We start from the raw sequence: 15,784 nt of genomic DNA on the forward strand, positions 1-15,784 counted from the left end.
GTTTTTTTTTTTGCGGTACGCAGGCCTCTCACTGTTGTGGCCTCTCCCATTGCGGAGCACAGGCTCCAGACGCGCAGGCTCAGCGGCCATGGCTCACGGGCCCAGCCGCTCTGCGGCATGTGGGATCTTCCCGGACCGGGGCACGAACCCGTGTCCCCTGCATCGGCGGGCGGACTCTCAACCACTGCGCCACCAGGGAACCCCTGATAGCGAAGTTTTGTGTCATGGTTAACAACTCAGCTTGGTCTAGGCAGTATTTTGTAATTTAGTACGTTGGACCAGTGGCTTTATCCAATCAGCTCGCCTCTAAAGTGTGAAAACCTTTGTTCATGTTTAACCATGTTCCAGTTTATAGGAAAACACCAAAGTTGCAAAGTATATAAAAATCCAAACTAAAAACACAGTTAAGATCTGTAGCTAGGAGACAAGATTCACAAAAGCTGTGGACTGAATAATAAATTAAATGTTAGGAACACGAGCTCAGTTCTGCTTGGAAAGATCTGAGACTGCCCTACTGCTTTTCCTCAAGCCATCTGGTGACATCTGGAATTAATTCTAACACAAGGGTTCTTAATCTTTTGAAATCCTATTCAATTTTGAGAATTTGCTAAAAGCTGTATAGTTTTTCCTCAGAAAAATGCTAATGTGCACATTTATGAAACATATTGATGTATACAATTTTATCAGAGGCATTCAGGAGCCTCTCCAAGAATTTCAGGTTAAGCATCCTATTCTTACATAATTCAAAACCAGCTTTCCACACTTGAGTGTCCAGCGCCTTCTGCTACAGGGCCCTGGTGATCTTGGAAGCTGTTGGTTAACAAGGGAGAAGGAGGTGCCAGATTGAATAGCATCAAGGAGAGAGAGGGCATGGAGCACGGAGAAAATGGAATTGAGCCATAATCTTTGCACTTCCAACAGAAGCTTTAAAAGTATCTGCAGTCTTCACTTTAATCAAAATAGCTTAATTTAGGAAAGAAAGAGCCCACTTCTTTTTCTTAAAAAAAATCTTGGTTTTATTGCTTCCTGAGTGTTGTTCTTTTTAAAGGAGAAATACAAACCATATGTTACAGGGGTCTCAGTTTGACAGCTTAACTGAGGTCATCCTAGGATTCGGGTATTTCTGGTCATGATAGGAAGGCCAGTGGGATGGGTCTGACGCAGCAAGGATCAAGAGAGCCCCTTCGGAATGATCTCATCTAGGGAAGTTACACAAAGTAGCTGGTTTGGGACAATGTGTCAGGTTTGAAGGTCAAGTGTGATTTTACTGCAGCACAGTGTCAGTCACTTATTGCCCTGCAGCCCCTATGGACTTGTCCCTTACCGAAAGAGAGAAACAGTAGTGATTAAAATGCTAAAAATTATTAAAATCTCTGTAAGGCATTGTGCAGAGATTGCTGGCACCCATCCACATGCTTTCAAAGGTTGCTTATTGGGGCTTCCCTGGTGGCGCAGTGGTTAAGAATCCACCTGCCAATGCAGGGGACACGGGTTCAAGCCCTGGTCTGGGAAGATCCCACATGCCGCGGAGCAACTAAGCCCGTGCGCCACAACTACTGAGCCTGGGCTCTAGAGCCCGCGAGCCACAACTACTGAAGCCCGCACGCCTAGAGCCTGTGCTCTGCAACAAGAGAAGCCATCACAATGAGAAGCCTGTGCCCCACAACAAAGAGTAGCCCCCCGCTCGCTGCAACTAGAGAAAGCCCACACGCAGCAGTGAAGACCCAATGCAGCCAAAAATTAAATAAATGAATAAATAAATAATTTTTTTAAAAAGGTTGCTTATTGTGTACAAATGTGACTTCCTACCTAAGAGCTTTTTTTCTGGAGCAAAAAGAGCAAGCTCAGGCCATGAGCTGGGCAGGCTGTTAATGCCAGCAAGTTAATGGCCCTGGAAGAAGCCCTCGGTCAATGACAGATGGGAACAGGGTGAGGAAGCAGCCCTTAGCCAGTGATGGAGAACTTCCTCACCCCTCAGGTTGGGGTAGCTCTGAGGTGTGTTCTGCACTGTCTCCCAGAGTCCTCCAGCAGGATTGGGCTCCAGGGATAACTGGCTTGATAACACACCTCTATTTGCTTTCTTCCATTCACCACCTTACTTTCCCTACTCCCTTTCCACTGTTCCTGGGATTACCTCCCAAATAAACTGCACGCACTTAAATCCCTGTCTCAGAGGCTGTTTCTGGGGGGGGAACCTCCATACTAACATAGGCAGTGTGCATACAGGGCAGCGCAAGTTTGGAATCAGACAGACCTGGATTCAAATTCCTTCTTACCAGCGACAATGAATAGCTTAATTTCTCTAAGACTGTTTTTTCATCTATATAATGGGGATAATCGTACTGACTTCGTAAGGTCAGGTCATAAAGAAAAATTTGAGAATGTATGTAAAGTGTTGTCCACAGTGACTTGCACATAGTAAGTGCTTAATAAATGTTGGCTAGTATCATTACCACAGTATTCTTAGTATTGTTAACACAGCATAGCGCAGGTAGAGGGAAAGGTTTTACACCCTTGGGGTGACTGCTGAAGCAGGCTGATTTGGGAGACGTGCTGGGACCTGATGAGCATCTGTGGCTTAGCAATATCAGTGGCTTATAGGAAGCATCGCCACAGTGAGCCAGAGCAGGAGAGGAGGAAAATGGCAGACACCAAGTGGTGGCTTTGAAGACAAGCAATGGGCAGTGCCCCACTGGTATTGCCAATCGCGCTTAGTCTCAACCGATGGCTATAGTATCATCAATGATTTCATACCTGTGTTCAGGATTCACTCTGATAGCTGGGGTTTCATTAGCTTCACTCTTCAGGGATTATGCTCAGGGCTACTGAGGTTTGGTTTCTAATTTCAAGCTGTTTTTCTCAAAGGTACAAAGGATCTTTTAACTTTTATTATTTTATGAACTTGTTGCCTTAGGGCCTTTCACATTGGGGCAGTTCCCTCTGCTCCCATTCACTCCTCACTCCCAGGCCAGATCATATTTAAATTCTTTGACTGCAGTGAGAGAGAAACAGAGAGACTGAGGCAGGTTAAAGTATTTTACTCATTCTCTAAACCTGGTTAATTACAGCTCAGGGTTTCACCTGCAGTGCTTCAGCCTTTCAAACAGCCAAAGGTCCCAGAGTGGATGCAACTGATGGGCCGCTTTGGCTGACGGCAAACCGCGGGGAGGAGTAGTTGTTCCCCGCCCCCTGCACGTACAGACAGATGACTGTGGGGGTAGACTTCCTTTCAGCCCCTTTTACGGTTTCACTCTAGGTCAAAATCAAGGGCCTGTGGTGATATCCCATCACAATCTTCTTTTACTTAGTTAGACACTAATAGACAAAAATGTCCCCAGTTCAGTAGAGAGATGCATATATATGAAAAAAGCAACCTAAACATGATTTTTATACAAAAAACAACTCTGAAGAGGGGATAATACTACAGATAGGAGGGGCCGGGCAACCTGGGCACACCTGGCCTTAAGAACAATAACCACACAGCCTGTGGTTCTCATTGCTTCCTGGGAGAAAGAAAAATCTTCTGGTGACCTTGTCAGAAGGTCTTAAGCTCATGCAGGGGATTTTCCTGAGAGGGTCTCATTACATCTGGATACGGTGTCGGACACCTTAATGTGGACACTTCAATAATCATCTCTGAAATGCTTTTTTAGTATCTCTCAGGGCCACTTACGTTAAAGTGATTTAAGTTCGTGTCTTATCTTCACGTTAGACTGTGAGCTCCTAGAAGGCAGAATTCACATATGATTCATTTGTATAGGCCCAGAAGCCGGCATAGTTCCTGGCTAGGGTTGCTGGGTGTAGCAAAAGAATAAAACAGAAATTCCTAAAAAATTATTCTTTATCCAAAATTCAAATTTAACTGGGTGTTCTGTATTTTATCTGGCAATCCTATCCCTGGCATACAGCTAACCTCAATTAATATTGATGAGTGAGTGAATGAATGAATGAATGACCATCAAAGCAACAAATGAAGAAATAAATGGGTAAAAACATGGATTGACCATGTAAAAGCTACTCATGTAAATTATGCCTAACAATTATAAAACATCAAAACTGTGTCTGGATAACATTCTACCTTTGAAAATCTGACAGCCTGGCTTTCACCTGAGATGCATTTTCTATCAGTGCATCATCAGCCACTTTACTCAGTATCCATGTGGGAAGAAAACTAATGTTCTGTTAATGGACGTGTTTGGGTCCAACAAGTTTACATCACAATTCCACACATTTCTGATTTCATATGTTTGCCTAATCGTTTATTAGTGTGCACCAGTGTCACAGGAAAATTGACATTGGATGGTGTGTGCGGTTCAGTCGTTCTGAAGCACAATCGTCTCTGTATCTTCCTTTAAAATTGACAAAACTGTGCTTTTATTCCAGCCGAACACTGGGGTTTTGAGTAAAGTCACTCACCTTGATTAAACCATCAGGACCAATACTGTTTGGGAAAAAATAGATATTTGGGGGTTAGCTCATTTAACAATTAATCTTAAGAAAGACAATATATAAATAACTCTCTCCCTCCAAATTAATTCTGCTGTGGCTCCTGCCCTCATCACCCTCTATTTCTCCGAACTCTGGACTGCCTTTTCCTCCTCCTCCCCTCCTACCCCACTGGTCAAACCTGAAAGGGAGGCAGAGTTACCTACTGTGCTTGCTGAGACACAGCCACCGGGCCCCGCCCCCAGAGTTTCTGATTTGATGGACTCAGGGTGCAGCCTGAGAAATCCCATTTCTAACACGTTCCCAGGTACTGCTGCTGCTGGTCTGGGTAGCACTCTAAGAATCACTGTTCTATACCATTCTTTCTCTTCTGTTTCTCCTTCTCTTTCTGATCCCTATTTATTGTTCTTCACAATATGCCTCTGTTCCCAGAGCAGTATAACACAGTAACCTCACTATATCTTGGCCTGCTATATTTGTTTTCCGCACACTCTTTCCCCTCCAATTGGTAAATGTTTACTTACACTTCCCGTTCAATGTAGTTGAGCATTCGACTGACGTGTGATGCAGAGATCTCCCCATCCACTTCGGCGATATATGTGTAGAGAAACTGGAAGGTGCTGAAAGGGATCCGGGGAGGGCCACCATCGTGGTCAGGTGATAGCACTTCGCACACTATCTTGAGGGTTCTGGCAATGGTCTGTAAAGCCGTGAGGTTAAATGAGGAGAAGGTCACTATCCCAAACTAAATTCCTAGGATCAGTTTAGATAACGACAAAGAAAACAAACACCTTGCTCTCGTAAAATAAAGTGGGGATGACGTAATATTCTGGAAAGCTTGAATTTTTTACACCCAAATGTCATTTAACTCAATCCCAAAATATTGAGTATCTACTGGGTGCCTTTCTTTTTCCTTTCCTTTCTTGGTTGGAGGGATACTTTCAAGGAATTAAGTTTATAAGCTGTTGAATGCTTTAAGACATTTATTACTTTAATTAGAATAATCTCACTAAAGGAGGGGAATTTGCTTTTGTAATCTACAAAATTAGAATGATTTCTTCTTACTGCCCTGCAGTCTTCTCTCTAAGGGGCTGAAATGATTAGCCTAGCTTGTATGCTCCAGTGAGACACTTGGAGCAATGCCACAGCAGGGGAGGAGACTGCTTTCATTTCCTCTCTCCTGCCCTTGGGAGTTCTCTCCTGGAGGTCATCGTGAAGCACTGTGTGAGGCAGTGTGCCAGGCCCTTCCACAAAGGAGGGTGGGAGGGTGGGCACACAGGAGGCTAGTAAGAGGTTGTCAGAGAGGATGGGAGGCCACGTGCATGACTTGCGGTCAGCATGACAGTGATCTTGGGTAGTTTTGTGAGCATGTGTGCACTGAACTTCCCAATTTCCATCTATAGCTCATCCTCTCTGCTTCTAAAAAAAGCCTACTCCCCTATTGCCTTTGTTCTGTAGTCCTCTTCCTACAGCCTCATCCAAATTGGGGTGCTGTTATGGGCTGAGTTATGTCCACGCAAAATTCATCTGTCGAAGCCCTAACCCCTAGAACCTCAGAATGTGACTGTATTTGGAGATAGGGCCTTTAAAGAGCTAATTAAGTTAAAATGAAGTCATCATAGTGGGTTCTAATCCAATAGGTCTGGTGTCCTTATAAGAAGAGATTAGGATGCAGAGAGAGAGAATGGGGGAGGGAGACCGACCAGACACATGCATGCAGAGAGGGACAACCACGTGAAGAAAGAGGGAGACGACAGCCATTTACAAACCAATGAGACATCTTGATCTCAGACTTCCAGCCTCCAAAACAGTGAGAAAACAAATTGCTGTTGTTTAAGCCACCCAGTCTGTGGTACTTTGTTACGGCAGCCTTAGCACACTAATAAAGGCGCTTTCTACCCTGAACATCTTTTATTGATTATTCAGATAACTCAAATTCTATTGCCCTTATATGATTTTCAAATATTTAATAAACAGATGAATGGATAAGAACTCTCTAGACTGGAGCTTTTTGGTAAACTTAAATAACTTGAAAGTAGACAGAGATCTGCATTCTATTGCACAAGAATTTTTGGTCAGATGGGGATCCACTCCATAGAGATAGCCTGTAAGCATCTTACAAGCCTCATTTTCAAACTCAGAGGCGAAAGGCTCAGAAAGTGAATTATTTGCTAACAAAACATGCCCTTCCTTCCAGTGAACACGATTACACGATCTCTTCTTGTATATGATTGGTAGGTATTCTAGAGGAACGAGTGGTGAAGGCGAAGAGGAACACAGGTCTGCATACTGTAGCATTGTGAATCACATGCAGATTTGGGAAGTAAATGCACCTGCTTCCTAAAATTCCTGCCATTAGATTCTTCTATATGGAGGGGGCTGGATTTTCCACATGGCCCAGAGATCATGGCTGGCTGGTGAGCTGGCAAAGAAAGGAGGGCATTTCTGGGCTTGCCTCCGAGAATGTAGCAATTAGCAAGAGTGCCACCCTCCTCCAGATGGTGACATCCTGACCACCCTTACATTTAAGTTCCCAGCAATAGTCCAACACGAACCAAGTGGGCAAAATGGGATGGGCCCTGGATCCATAGGGCACCCTTTATTTACAGACTAGAGTTTCATGCTGACTTCACCTCTAGGTGTTCTTTTTTTTTTTTTTTTTTTTTTTGCGGTACGCGGGCCTCTCACTGCTGTGGCCTCTCCCGTTGCGGAGCACAGGCTCTGGACGCGCAGGCTCAGCGGCCATGGCTCACGGGCCCAGCCGCTCCGCAGCATGTGGGATCTTCCCGGACCGGGGCACAAACCCGTGTCCCCTGCATCGGCAGGCGGACTCTCAACCACTACGCCACCAGGGAAGCCCTAACCTCTAGGTGTTCTTTGACATAGGGATGATGGGGAGCAAAGTCAGACACCTGAGTGCCTCTCAGAATTGGCGGGCTCCACTGTCATCCAGAGCCAGGCCTGATGGTGCCTCTGTGGAAGCAGAGAAGGTGGAATTGAACCACAGGATGTTGGAGATCAAAGGACCTCACGGAACATCTAGGCCAACCTCCCCATTTTAGCAGGGAGGTAGAAAGAATTCACCTCATGGTTTCCTCTGCCCAGTTTGGGTGGCAGCCATATCAAAGTAAACCTTACAGCTGCAGAGGGAGGGTTGGAATCTGATTTTCCGAAGTCACTCTTGGTTACTGCGAGGTATGTGGACAAGGAGAGGGCTCAGACACCTCCAAGGTGCTGAGCGGCTGTGACACAGAGCATCAAAGGCAGGGAGCAGTTGAGGGCAACCCAGAAGAGACTTAAAGAGGCCCTGAGTACCAGGGGGAACAGAGGTGAGCTGGCTGGGGGACCGTCGTTCTGTGAGAGAGACCAAAGACTTCAGCTGCACAGCTAGTGACCACACAGATGAGTATTTCCAGGGAGACAAGGGATGGCAGAGAGTGGGCTTCCCTGGTGGCTCAGTGGTTGAGAGTCTGCCTGCCGATGCAGGGGACACGGGTTCGTGCTCGGGTCTGGGAAGATCCCATATGCTGCGGAGCGGCTGGGCCCGTGAGCCATGGCCGCTGAGCCTGCGCGTCCGGAGCCTGTGCTCCGCAACGGGAGAGGCCACAACGGTGAGAGGCCCGCGTACCGCAAAAAAAAAAAAAAAAAAAAAAGAGATGCCAGAGAGGACCAAGCGATGTGGGAACTCTCCTCTTGGCTGCTCTGTGATCCCAGCATCACCAAGTTCCTTGAACAACTGCCACTTTGAAGAGAGGAGCAGTGAGGAAACATCTGAGAGACTGAGCAATTCACCTTGAAGCTGTTTTCAGTTATTGCAGCAGATGAAAAGTCCTGGGTTGGGCTGAATCTACTTATTTTCTTACTCCACCCTTCACGGGTAGGATAGATGGGGAAGAGCAGGATTAACGACAGAGAAAGTATTGGTACACTTCCCCCCTCCTTGGATGTCTCTGAATATGGTGTGAGTGAACTTGTGACCCCGTGAGAATTTCATAAAACGTGCCCATTTTTTATTTCTCCCCTGTGATTTTCCCCAATCCCTGGGGCTAATTCCACAGAAGTGTGGCAGTGCTGACTGGCCACTTATCTGCCTCTGCTGCTGACGGTAGTTTATTCATTGCATAAGGGTGCTAGAAAGGGCAGCGGAGAAGGAAAAAAATAACCCACAAATGGCCTCTCCTGTCTAAAGAGATAATTATGCTGAAAGCTCAGCAGCATCCACAGGAAAAGTTGGAATACGGTATTTCTGGTAACTTTTCTCACTAACAAAAGTGTCTAATGTGCATACCCAGGATATTCGAGAAGAAAGAACAAGATTGTATTTAAATATACTGAATGACTCAAACTACCTTTTTCGTACCATTTAGTTTTGGCAGAGGCAATAATTTTCTCATTAAGTTTTAAACTTGTATGTATTTCAGGGATTAAAAAAATCATTTTTCTGACTCATTTTCATTTAAGTTATTATAATAGTGTTTAACAAGAGTGAGTCCACATATAAGATGATACCTAAAGCTTTTAAGTATGTATATGAACTGGTTTCTTTAAAACAGGAAAACGGCTTTTGCCGTTGTCAATCAAGTCAAATTTGGAAAAGGCATGAATTTGTATGAGCATCCTGCATCCCTGGGGATGTCAGGACTCTGAGTCTGGAAATAGCCTCATCTCTCCTTTCCTGCTCTCTTCTCTCTGATTTTTCTATCCAATTATGCTTATCAAATAGTAGTTTTTGATAAGGCTGCACCTCTTTTTAAAAATCTCTATTGGTATATCTTCTAGGTGTCTGAAACCCAAGTATAAGCCCATCTTCTACAGCTGGCTCTTGGTTACCTTTAGGAATATGAATGGAGGGAGTGGAGTGGTAATGGAAATAAACCTAAGTGCAGTGACTGAAATTCATAAATAATCCCAAACCTGCATTTTAGTCAACCTCTCCCCAGAGCCTGATGACAGCTTTCCCCTCTCTCCTCCTAATCCCTGCTTCTGGCTGATGAGCAGAGAAATGACCTTAATTCAGAGAGGAGAAGGAGTAGACAAGAAGGGGCATGCTCCTCATGAACCCTGGAGAGTTGACTGTGTGTTCTTACCAGCCCTCCCCGCCTCCGCCAGGTCCCTAGAGATTTTCCCTTAAGGAACAAAAACCATTAAAGCTAACTTACAACTCCAAGAGAGCTGCAAGAAAGGGCGAGAAACTTCAGCCACTCAATCTCCTTCATGAAGCGGCCCACATTCATCACACTGTTAAACAGGTCGGGTGGGAGATTCAGCACCTTCCACATCTGGGCCAGCTCATCTGCATGGACGATCAGTCTGCCAGCAACCTGCGGGGCCGGGGACAGACACAAGACAGGGAATGAGGGACAGGACAAGAGAAGGCCCTGAGAAACCTACCCGGGGCAAGGCCCCGGTTCTCCTAGCACACAGCAAGGGGTGGGGGAAGGTGTCAGGGGTCAACAGAGACTCTGTTTGGCAGTTCTCTTTGTAAGGGTAGAGAAATATTCAGCCTAGTGAAGAACGTGCTGAGACATAATCATTCAAACTTCAGGTATTAGAGTTATGGGGAAAACATACATGTATATTACACTTTAATTTTTTTTCTAGTGCTTTTATTATCTGCTGTTTCATCCCTAGGTTGTCCCTGTAAGGCAGATAAAGCAGCCCGAAAATGAAACCAAGGGGCAGAGAACTTGTCTGAGACCATTAATTAGTGGTGAAACTAGAACTAGATGTTAAATCTCTTGCTTCTAGACTCCGCTGAGTTCTTTGCACTAGACCCTGAATGCATCGCTCACGCTTTCCTGGGAATAACATGGGGTCTGTGGTCTGGATGCCTAATGTTGCTTGGTCCCAGGTACCTCGGATCTCTGCCGTGTCTACCGCACAAGGTGCTTGGTGGTCAAGAGGGAAGGGCGCAAATGGCCAGTTGTCGGCCAACAATGCAATAATGGTGCAGATGCCTCAGTGAAGTGCTACTACACCTTCCCTGGTCCTCCGATTCCAGTGAAATGCTAAGCCTCTGGGACCAAGGCAGTTGGCTAAGTCAGTCCTGAATCACCCCAAACCTCTTGGTCCTGGATCCTAAAGTGAGGTATAGTAGTGCTAAGCCATTTTTCTTGGGAGTTGGCCAAACTGCAAGCTTTCTCAAGACAGACCCTCCTCATCCATTCACAGGACAGCTCCCAGGACGATATGGCTGTGGAGAGAGCCTAAAAGCTAGGCTATGTCTGCACCTGGGGTAACTGGGGAACTATAATATGGCCCTCCCCAACTGTGATTGGCATCGTATCTGGGCTTGATCAGTAAGGGAGACACTGGCAAGGCATGTGGACCTGCACTTTCTGGAGAGAAGGAATTCACATTGCATTGAGCCCCTGGACATTCTGCCAGCTTCAGGACGACATGGGATGACCCAACTGACAACTCAGCTTACAGCCTATTTCACCATGATTCCTATTTCCCCACAGGAAGATTTACTCTCAGTGCATGGTTTAGTGAATTTTAAGACAATGGTGAGTGGCCAGGTGACTTTTGTCTGTACGCACCCAACCTTGACATCGTCCCTACATCCCCCCTCCGTGCTGCCGTTTGGCCCTTACCCGAGAATGCAGGATCTTTAGCAGGTCCGGTGTAAGCTCAGCCCAGTTAGACAAAGTCACTCGCTCAGACCACTCTCTCACTGGAGGAACCTCTCCACGGGACATGGCCCCAAAATAACTACAAGAAAAAAAATTTGGGGGGCTAGGGGGAGCAGCCTCTACCTCAGTGGCCTCTGGATGCTTTGGGAATCCCCTCTCCCTTTTCTTTGAGGGAAGGGATGGAGGAAAGAACATTTATTAAGTGGCTTCTATATGCCAGACACTGTTTTTAGTTCATTTATGTACAGGAAAAGCCTGAATGTGTTACTTTACACTTGAGGTATAGAGATGGCTTAGGGAATAAAAAGATTTGTTCTTCTCTAAGGATGAGGAGTACCAAGTGTTTGGTATGGAATTCCCTGAAGCCTATTAGGTCTGGGTATTTTTTTCAGTCATTCCCTCCTAAGTGTTTTATATACATGTGTGCACGTGCGCACACATACATACACACATATAGGCATATATATTGAGACAGATAATATATTGATATAAGTACTGTATATGGACATATGCATGTCTATTTTATGTGTATGTATATTAAAGGAGAGAGAAAATTGTTATTTTAAATCCCCCGCTCTTTTTTATGAAGGAAGAATCCTAGTACTTGGAGGAGATTTTTCTTTCAAATATAAAAGTCTTTATGCTTGGTACGATGGCTATCTACATACTTAAAGTTGGTCTTAGGTAGTAGTAGGGGTATGTAATCTTGGAAAGAGAAGTTGGAGGAAGATTAAAATGACTTCCATAAGAAAGGGGAGGAGATGGGGTGCTCTGAGGGGTGAGCCTGGAAGGGTTTCCAGCTGGAGGAAGTGAGGCTTGGGGCTCCATCGGGGAGGGGACAGAAGTTTGGCAGGGCACTAATGGAGGCTCAGGTGAGAAGACAAGCGCAAAAAGGGTTTGAGGTGAACTCACGTGGGGTGTGTGCTGTAAAATCCTCCTCTATCTTCCTTCAGAAATGTCAGTAACATCTGCCTGCCCATCAGTGCCTTGTGGAATGGACTTTGTTTTGGTGCAGTGTGGACAAACACTGAGCCCTGTTTGGGGATTGATCTATGATGGGAAGAGGCTGCCTGCAGCAGAGATTGGACACGAGCAGTTGATACTTGGGGCACCGGTGCCATATGGAAGGGCCTGTCTTCATCAGAAGCCTTGTTATTGACTACCCCTGGATCACAGCCTCTGTCCCCTCTCTTATTAATTTTATTTTATTAATTTCTCCAGATCCAGGTAATATAAAAAGAACACAGAGGGAATTTTATAAAAGCCATACAATGATGGGGCAAACCACTCTTTGTCTCTAAGCCACTGCACAATGCAGAGCAACGGCTTCCAGTACCAAGACACCTTCCAGGCACCCGTTGGAGGTCACCAGCAGGGGGAGCAGAAGAAATACTTTCAGGTGACCTCTACCAATGTGCATGAGCAGTCTCCGCAGACAGGTCAGTGGTCGGGTGGGTGTGGCTCAGCAGCGATGTCTTTGGACCTTGTAGCAGAGTTGGTTAGAGAACGTGGAAATGAGGCTGTAGTCATGGATTTCATCCTCTATGGGTTATTTAGCTTCTTCTGCAGTGAGCAGTTCCATGGTTCTTCAAATTTGTGTGGTCACACTTACCCACCACAAGACAAATTAGTTTATGTCCTGCTGATGTCTGGTAGATGGTTTCTTCACGGACAACACATATGCAGGGAAACTTTTGCTTGTGGTGAATTAAGTAGACATTTCATCCTGGAAATACTTTGTGGAGTTTTACCTCTAAAATGCTGCAGGTTTGTAAGTTACATTAAACTGTCTGACAAGTGCTTTCCGTGTCTGAATACATGGAGAGTGTTCTTAGATCATGTTCTCCTTTTTCATTGTAGTTAAACTACAAACTGATTCTTCACAGATATCTAAGACATTTATAGCACATGATACAATATGGGGGAGCAAGCAGGCTACAACAGTGGAATGTTTTCTCCCGTAAATGTCAGGGACAATACCAAGAAATGTCATTTTTCTTGCTATAAAAGCAGTGCAAGAACAATAAAATGGGGTTTTAAACTATTGTATAGTATAGAACAAAGTCTGTCTGAGTGTGCCAAAAGAAATTAGCCTTCTGATGCTAAAGTGCAATCTTAGAGGTAATATATAAAATTTAGACTAGAAAACTAAACAGAGTTCATTACTAGGCAAAGCAACCCTATTTGTGTCTGTTTTTATGAACACCACAGGCTTATTTTCCTTCCATTTGTAAAAGCTTCGTCCTAGCCCAGCCCAGGAGCCGGAGACTGTATGAGGCCCCTCTTAGATTGCGTCGTGAGCCTTCTCAAAGGTGTCCGCACCTTCTTCTCACCACCTGCCCACTGCACCTCGTCAACCTCATGCTGCGGACATTCTCCCCTCCCCCAACCCACCAGCTCCACTCTGCAGCCTCTCACTCCTCATCCCCCTCTCCCACTGAAGCCCTACTAAGGAGGTCATCCCCAAGCAGTAAAAATCGCCTGAAAATGGTCGCCGGGAGGTCTGGTCAGCTCCTGACTCCTGCCCCAAGCCTCAGTTCCCCAGTTCAAGCAGGCACTTTTTGTCTAAGAAGCCATTTGGTAGCTGGGAGGCTTTGTGTGTGAAGCTCTTTCAGCCTCAGCCAGCAGGTATTGTGTAAGCTCCTTCCATTGAGCAGCCTCTGGAGGTGTCTCCTGAAGGAGGACACCTGTGGTGGAGGCACGCTGTTTGCAGCCGAGCCGGTGCTCCGCCTGTTCCCATCACGCTTGCCTCGCTTCTCCAGAATGCAACGTGTACTGTGTGGACATCCTTATGCTGAAGGAACGTATTAGTTCAAAGACAGTCAAGAAAATAACAATTTCCCCAAAGACAAGATACAAAGTTTCTGGCTGGGGCGCAAGAATGAGTTTTAACAGCAGTAGAGGAAGGTGTCCCATTGAAGGAGTAAACTCAGGAGCGAAGCCACTTGGACTGATCCCACACAATCCTCCACCTGGGCTCATCACATCGCTCCCCCACAGGTGCACTGCTACCATCTAGTGGTTAAACCTGAGGATGAGGCCCTGGTTTACACCAGGGAAAGGCAGGCTAAGCTCCGCGGGATTCTGAACCCTTCTTTCCACTGGGACGGGGGTGGGGGAGGGGTGGAGGTGGAGTGCAGGGACAGGGTGGAGTGTGCGTGTGTGATGTGATGTGGTAATCTAACTCTTGCTCATTGCCCTAGGACACTTTGCCTATAGCCCTGGCGTCCTATTGCTCAGTCTCGTTCCCTTGGGGGAGGGTCTCCATCCTCGCTCGGTTTGCTGTATTTACATGTGGATTTTAAAGCGCCAAAGCAATGCAAGAACTGAACATCCCAAAGATTATGCCGATCAGTCCCGACTCCCAGGCTGCAGCCGTGACAACCTCCTCAGTTTTCCAAGACCTTCCCTCCTCCACCCCCTACCACCACCTCTAACGGGAACCACGGGCTGAAGGTGAGAAAGGAGTACGTACTCGGCGGCCCACTGGATGAGATCTTGCGGCTGGGTCCGAATGGCGGCTTTGGTAAATTGCTTCAGCAATTCCGGCAGCTCCGGGGGGATGCATATTTGCTTATGTGTCTGAGGCATTGATTGGTTGACCTATTGTCGGGGTTGGGGGGGGAGGAATAAACAAAATGAGAATCTTTGAATCATAAAATGACAGGAATCTTGGACAGGAGGTCATCCAGGCTCTGTTAGACACTCTCAGTATTGGGGAGTTCACTACCCCACAAGACAGATCTCCAAGGTTACAAAGTGTTTCACTAATCCCTGCTTTTTGTTGTTGTAATTCCTTCGTTTACATAAAAAACACAGAATACTATTTGTTCATTAAAAAGTAGATATTAACAAGAGGTAAGCAAAAATATCCCTGACGATATCCCCAAATACTGGCTGTCTCCTTCCAGAATTTTTTCAGTGTAAATATATATTTGTATATATAAAAATGGGGACATACAAAACAGCTTATTTACTCAACATCTTATCATGACCATCTTCCATATCATACAACTCCTGTTGGCCCAATAAGCATCGTAGCAAAATTTACTCTGTGAATCCTCTATTACTTGACGTTGGGTTACGTATTTCCAAATAAAAATAATCATTAAACAGCCATTTGATGAACATCTCTCTGTACATTTGCAGGTACTCATCCACTTTAATTGTTAAAGAGAAACTTGCATATTTCACTCAAAAAGTTCGAGGACAAATTGAAACAAAACATGAAAATCCATAGATGGTATGCAACACTATACACAAATAAGCAGCAGGTGAAAAGTCTTTGCTTTTAGTAGAGAGAGACTAGATGTTCTGAAAAGCCCTGTCTCTTCAAAACACCTGGATACGAGACAAATCCGAGCAAATGTACCTTTCAAATTGCCTTGCTGAGCTTGCAAGAAAGGGAGGGAAATCCTCATGTGCTAGATAAGTGAGCGAAGCAGAAACCAGTGTGGAAAGCAAATGAAGAAATTAGGGCTGACCTGGGGGCAAATGTAGACACCAGGGACTTGAAGCTTTGAGACAAATGGCCAGGCAAGGACTGAAGAAGTAAATAGCTGAACGGGAGACTCTCTCATCCCCCCAAATCTGAAACCCTCCAAGGCTCACACACTTTTCAGTGTGAAAGGGTGGGACTGAAAATATCTGCCTAATGGCAGGGGAGAAGGGGCACAGAAATATTTCTCTCTTGCTGCTACTTT

General features: G+C 45.6%; 1 protein-coding gene across 1 annotated transcript; it reads right to left on the reverse strand.

Annotated features, from left to right (window-relative positions):
- Window positions 1-3,808: 3,808 nt before the first annotated feature.
- On the reverse strand, window positions 3,809-14,892 carry ROPN1 (rhophilin associated tail protein 1). The gene is made up of 5 exons (XM_022574992.3): window positions 14,557-14,892; window positions 11,043-11,160; window positions 9,606-9,767; window positions 4,971-5,146; window positions 3,809-4,441 (listed from the first exon to the last, which is right to left on the reverse strand). The coding sequence occupies exons 1-5, from the start codon at window positions 14,670-14,672 to the stop codon at window positions 4,375-4,377; spliced, it is 639 nt and encodes a 212-aa protein (XP_022430700.1). The 5' UTR covers window positions 14,673-14,892; the 3' UTR covers window positions 3,809-4,374.
- Window positions 14,893-15,784: the final 892 nt, after the last annotated feature.

This window comes from Delphinapterus leucas, chromosome 4 (genome assembly GCF_059928025.1).
Source record: "Delphinapterus leucas isolate spDelLeu-1000000601 "Yukka" chromosome 4, BTC_Dleu_Yukka2, whole genome shotgun sequence".
Classification (NCBI taxonomy): Eukaryota; Metazoa; Chordata; class Mammalia; order Artiodactyla; family Monodontidae; genus Delphinapterus; species Delphinapterus leucas.

Bases quoted from the DNA above. Each gene is read 5' to 3' on its own strand.
- ROPN1 (XM_022574992.3), bottom strand. From the start codon at position 14,672: ATGCCTCAGACACATAAGCAAATATGCATCCCCCCGGAGCTGCCGGAA. The intron at 9,768-11,042 runs GTAAGGGCCAAA...CCGGCCCCGCAG, and splicing joins TAAAGATCCTGCATTCTCGG to GTTGCTGGCAGACTGATCGT. The intron at 5,147-9,605 runs GTAAGTTAGCTT...ACGGCTTTACAG, and splicing joins CTTGCAGCTCTCTTGGAGTT to ACCATTGCCAGAACCCTCAA.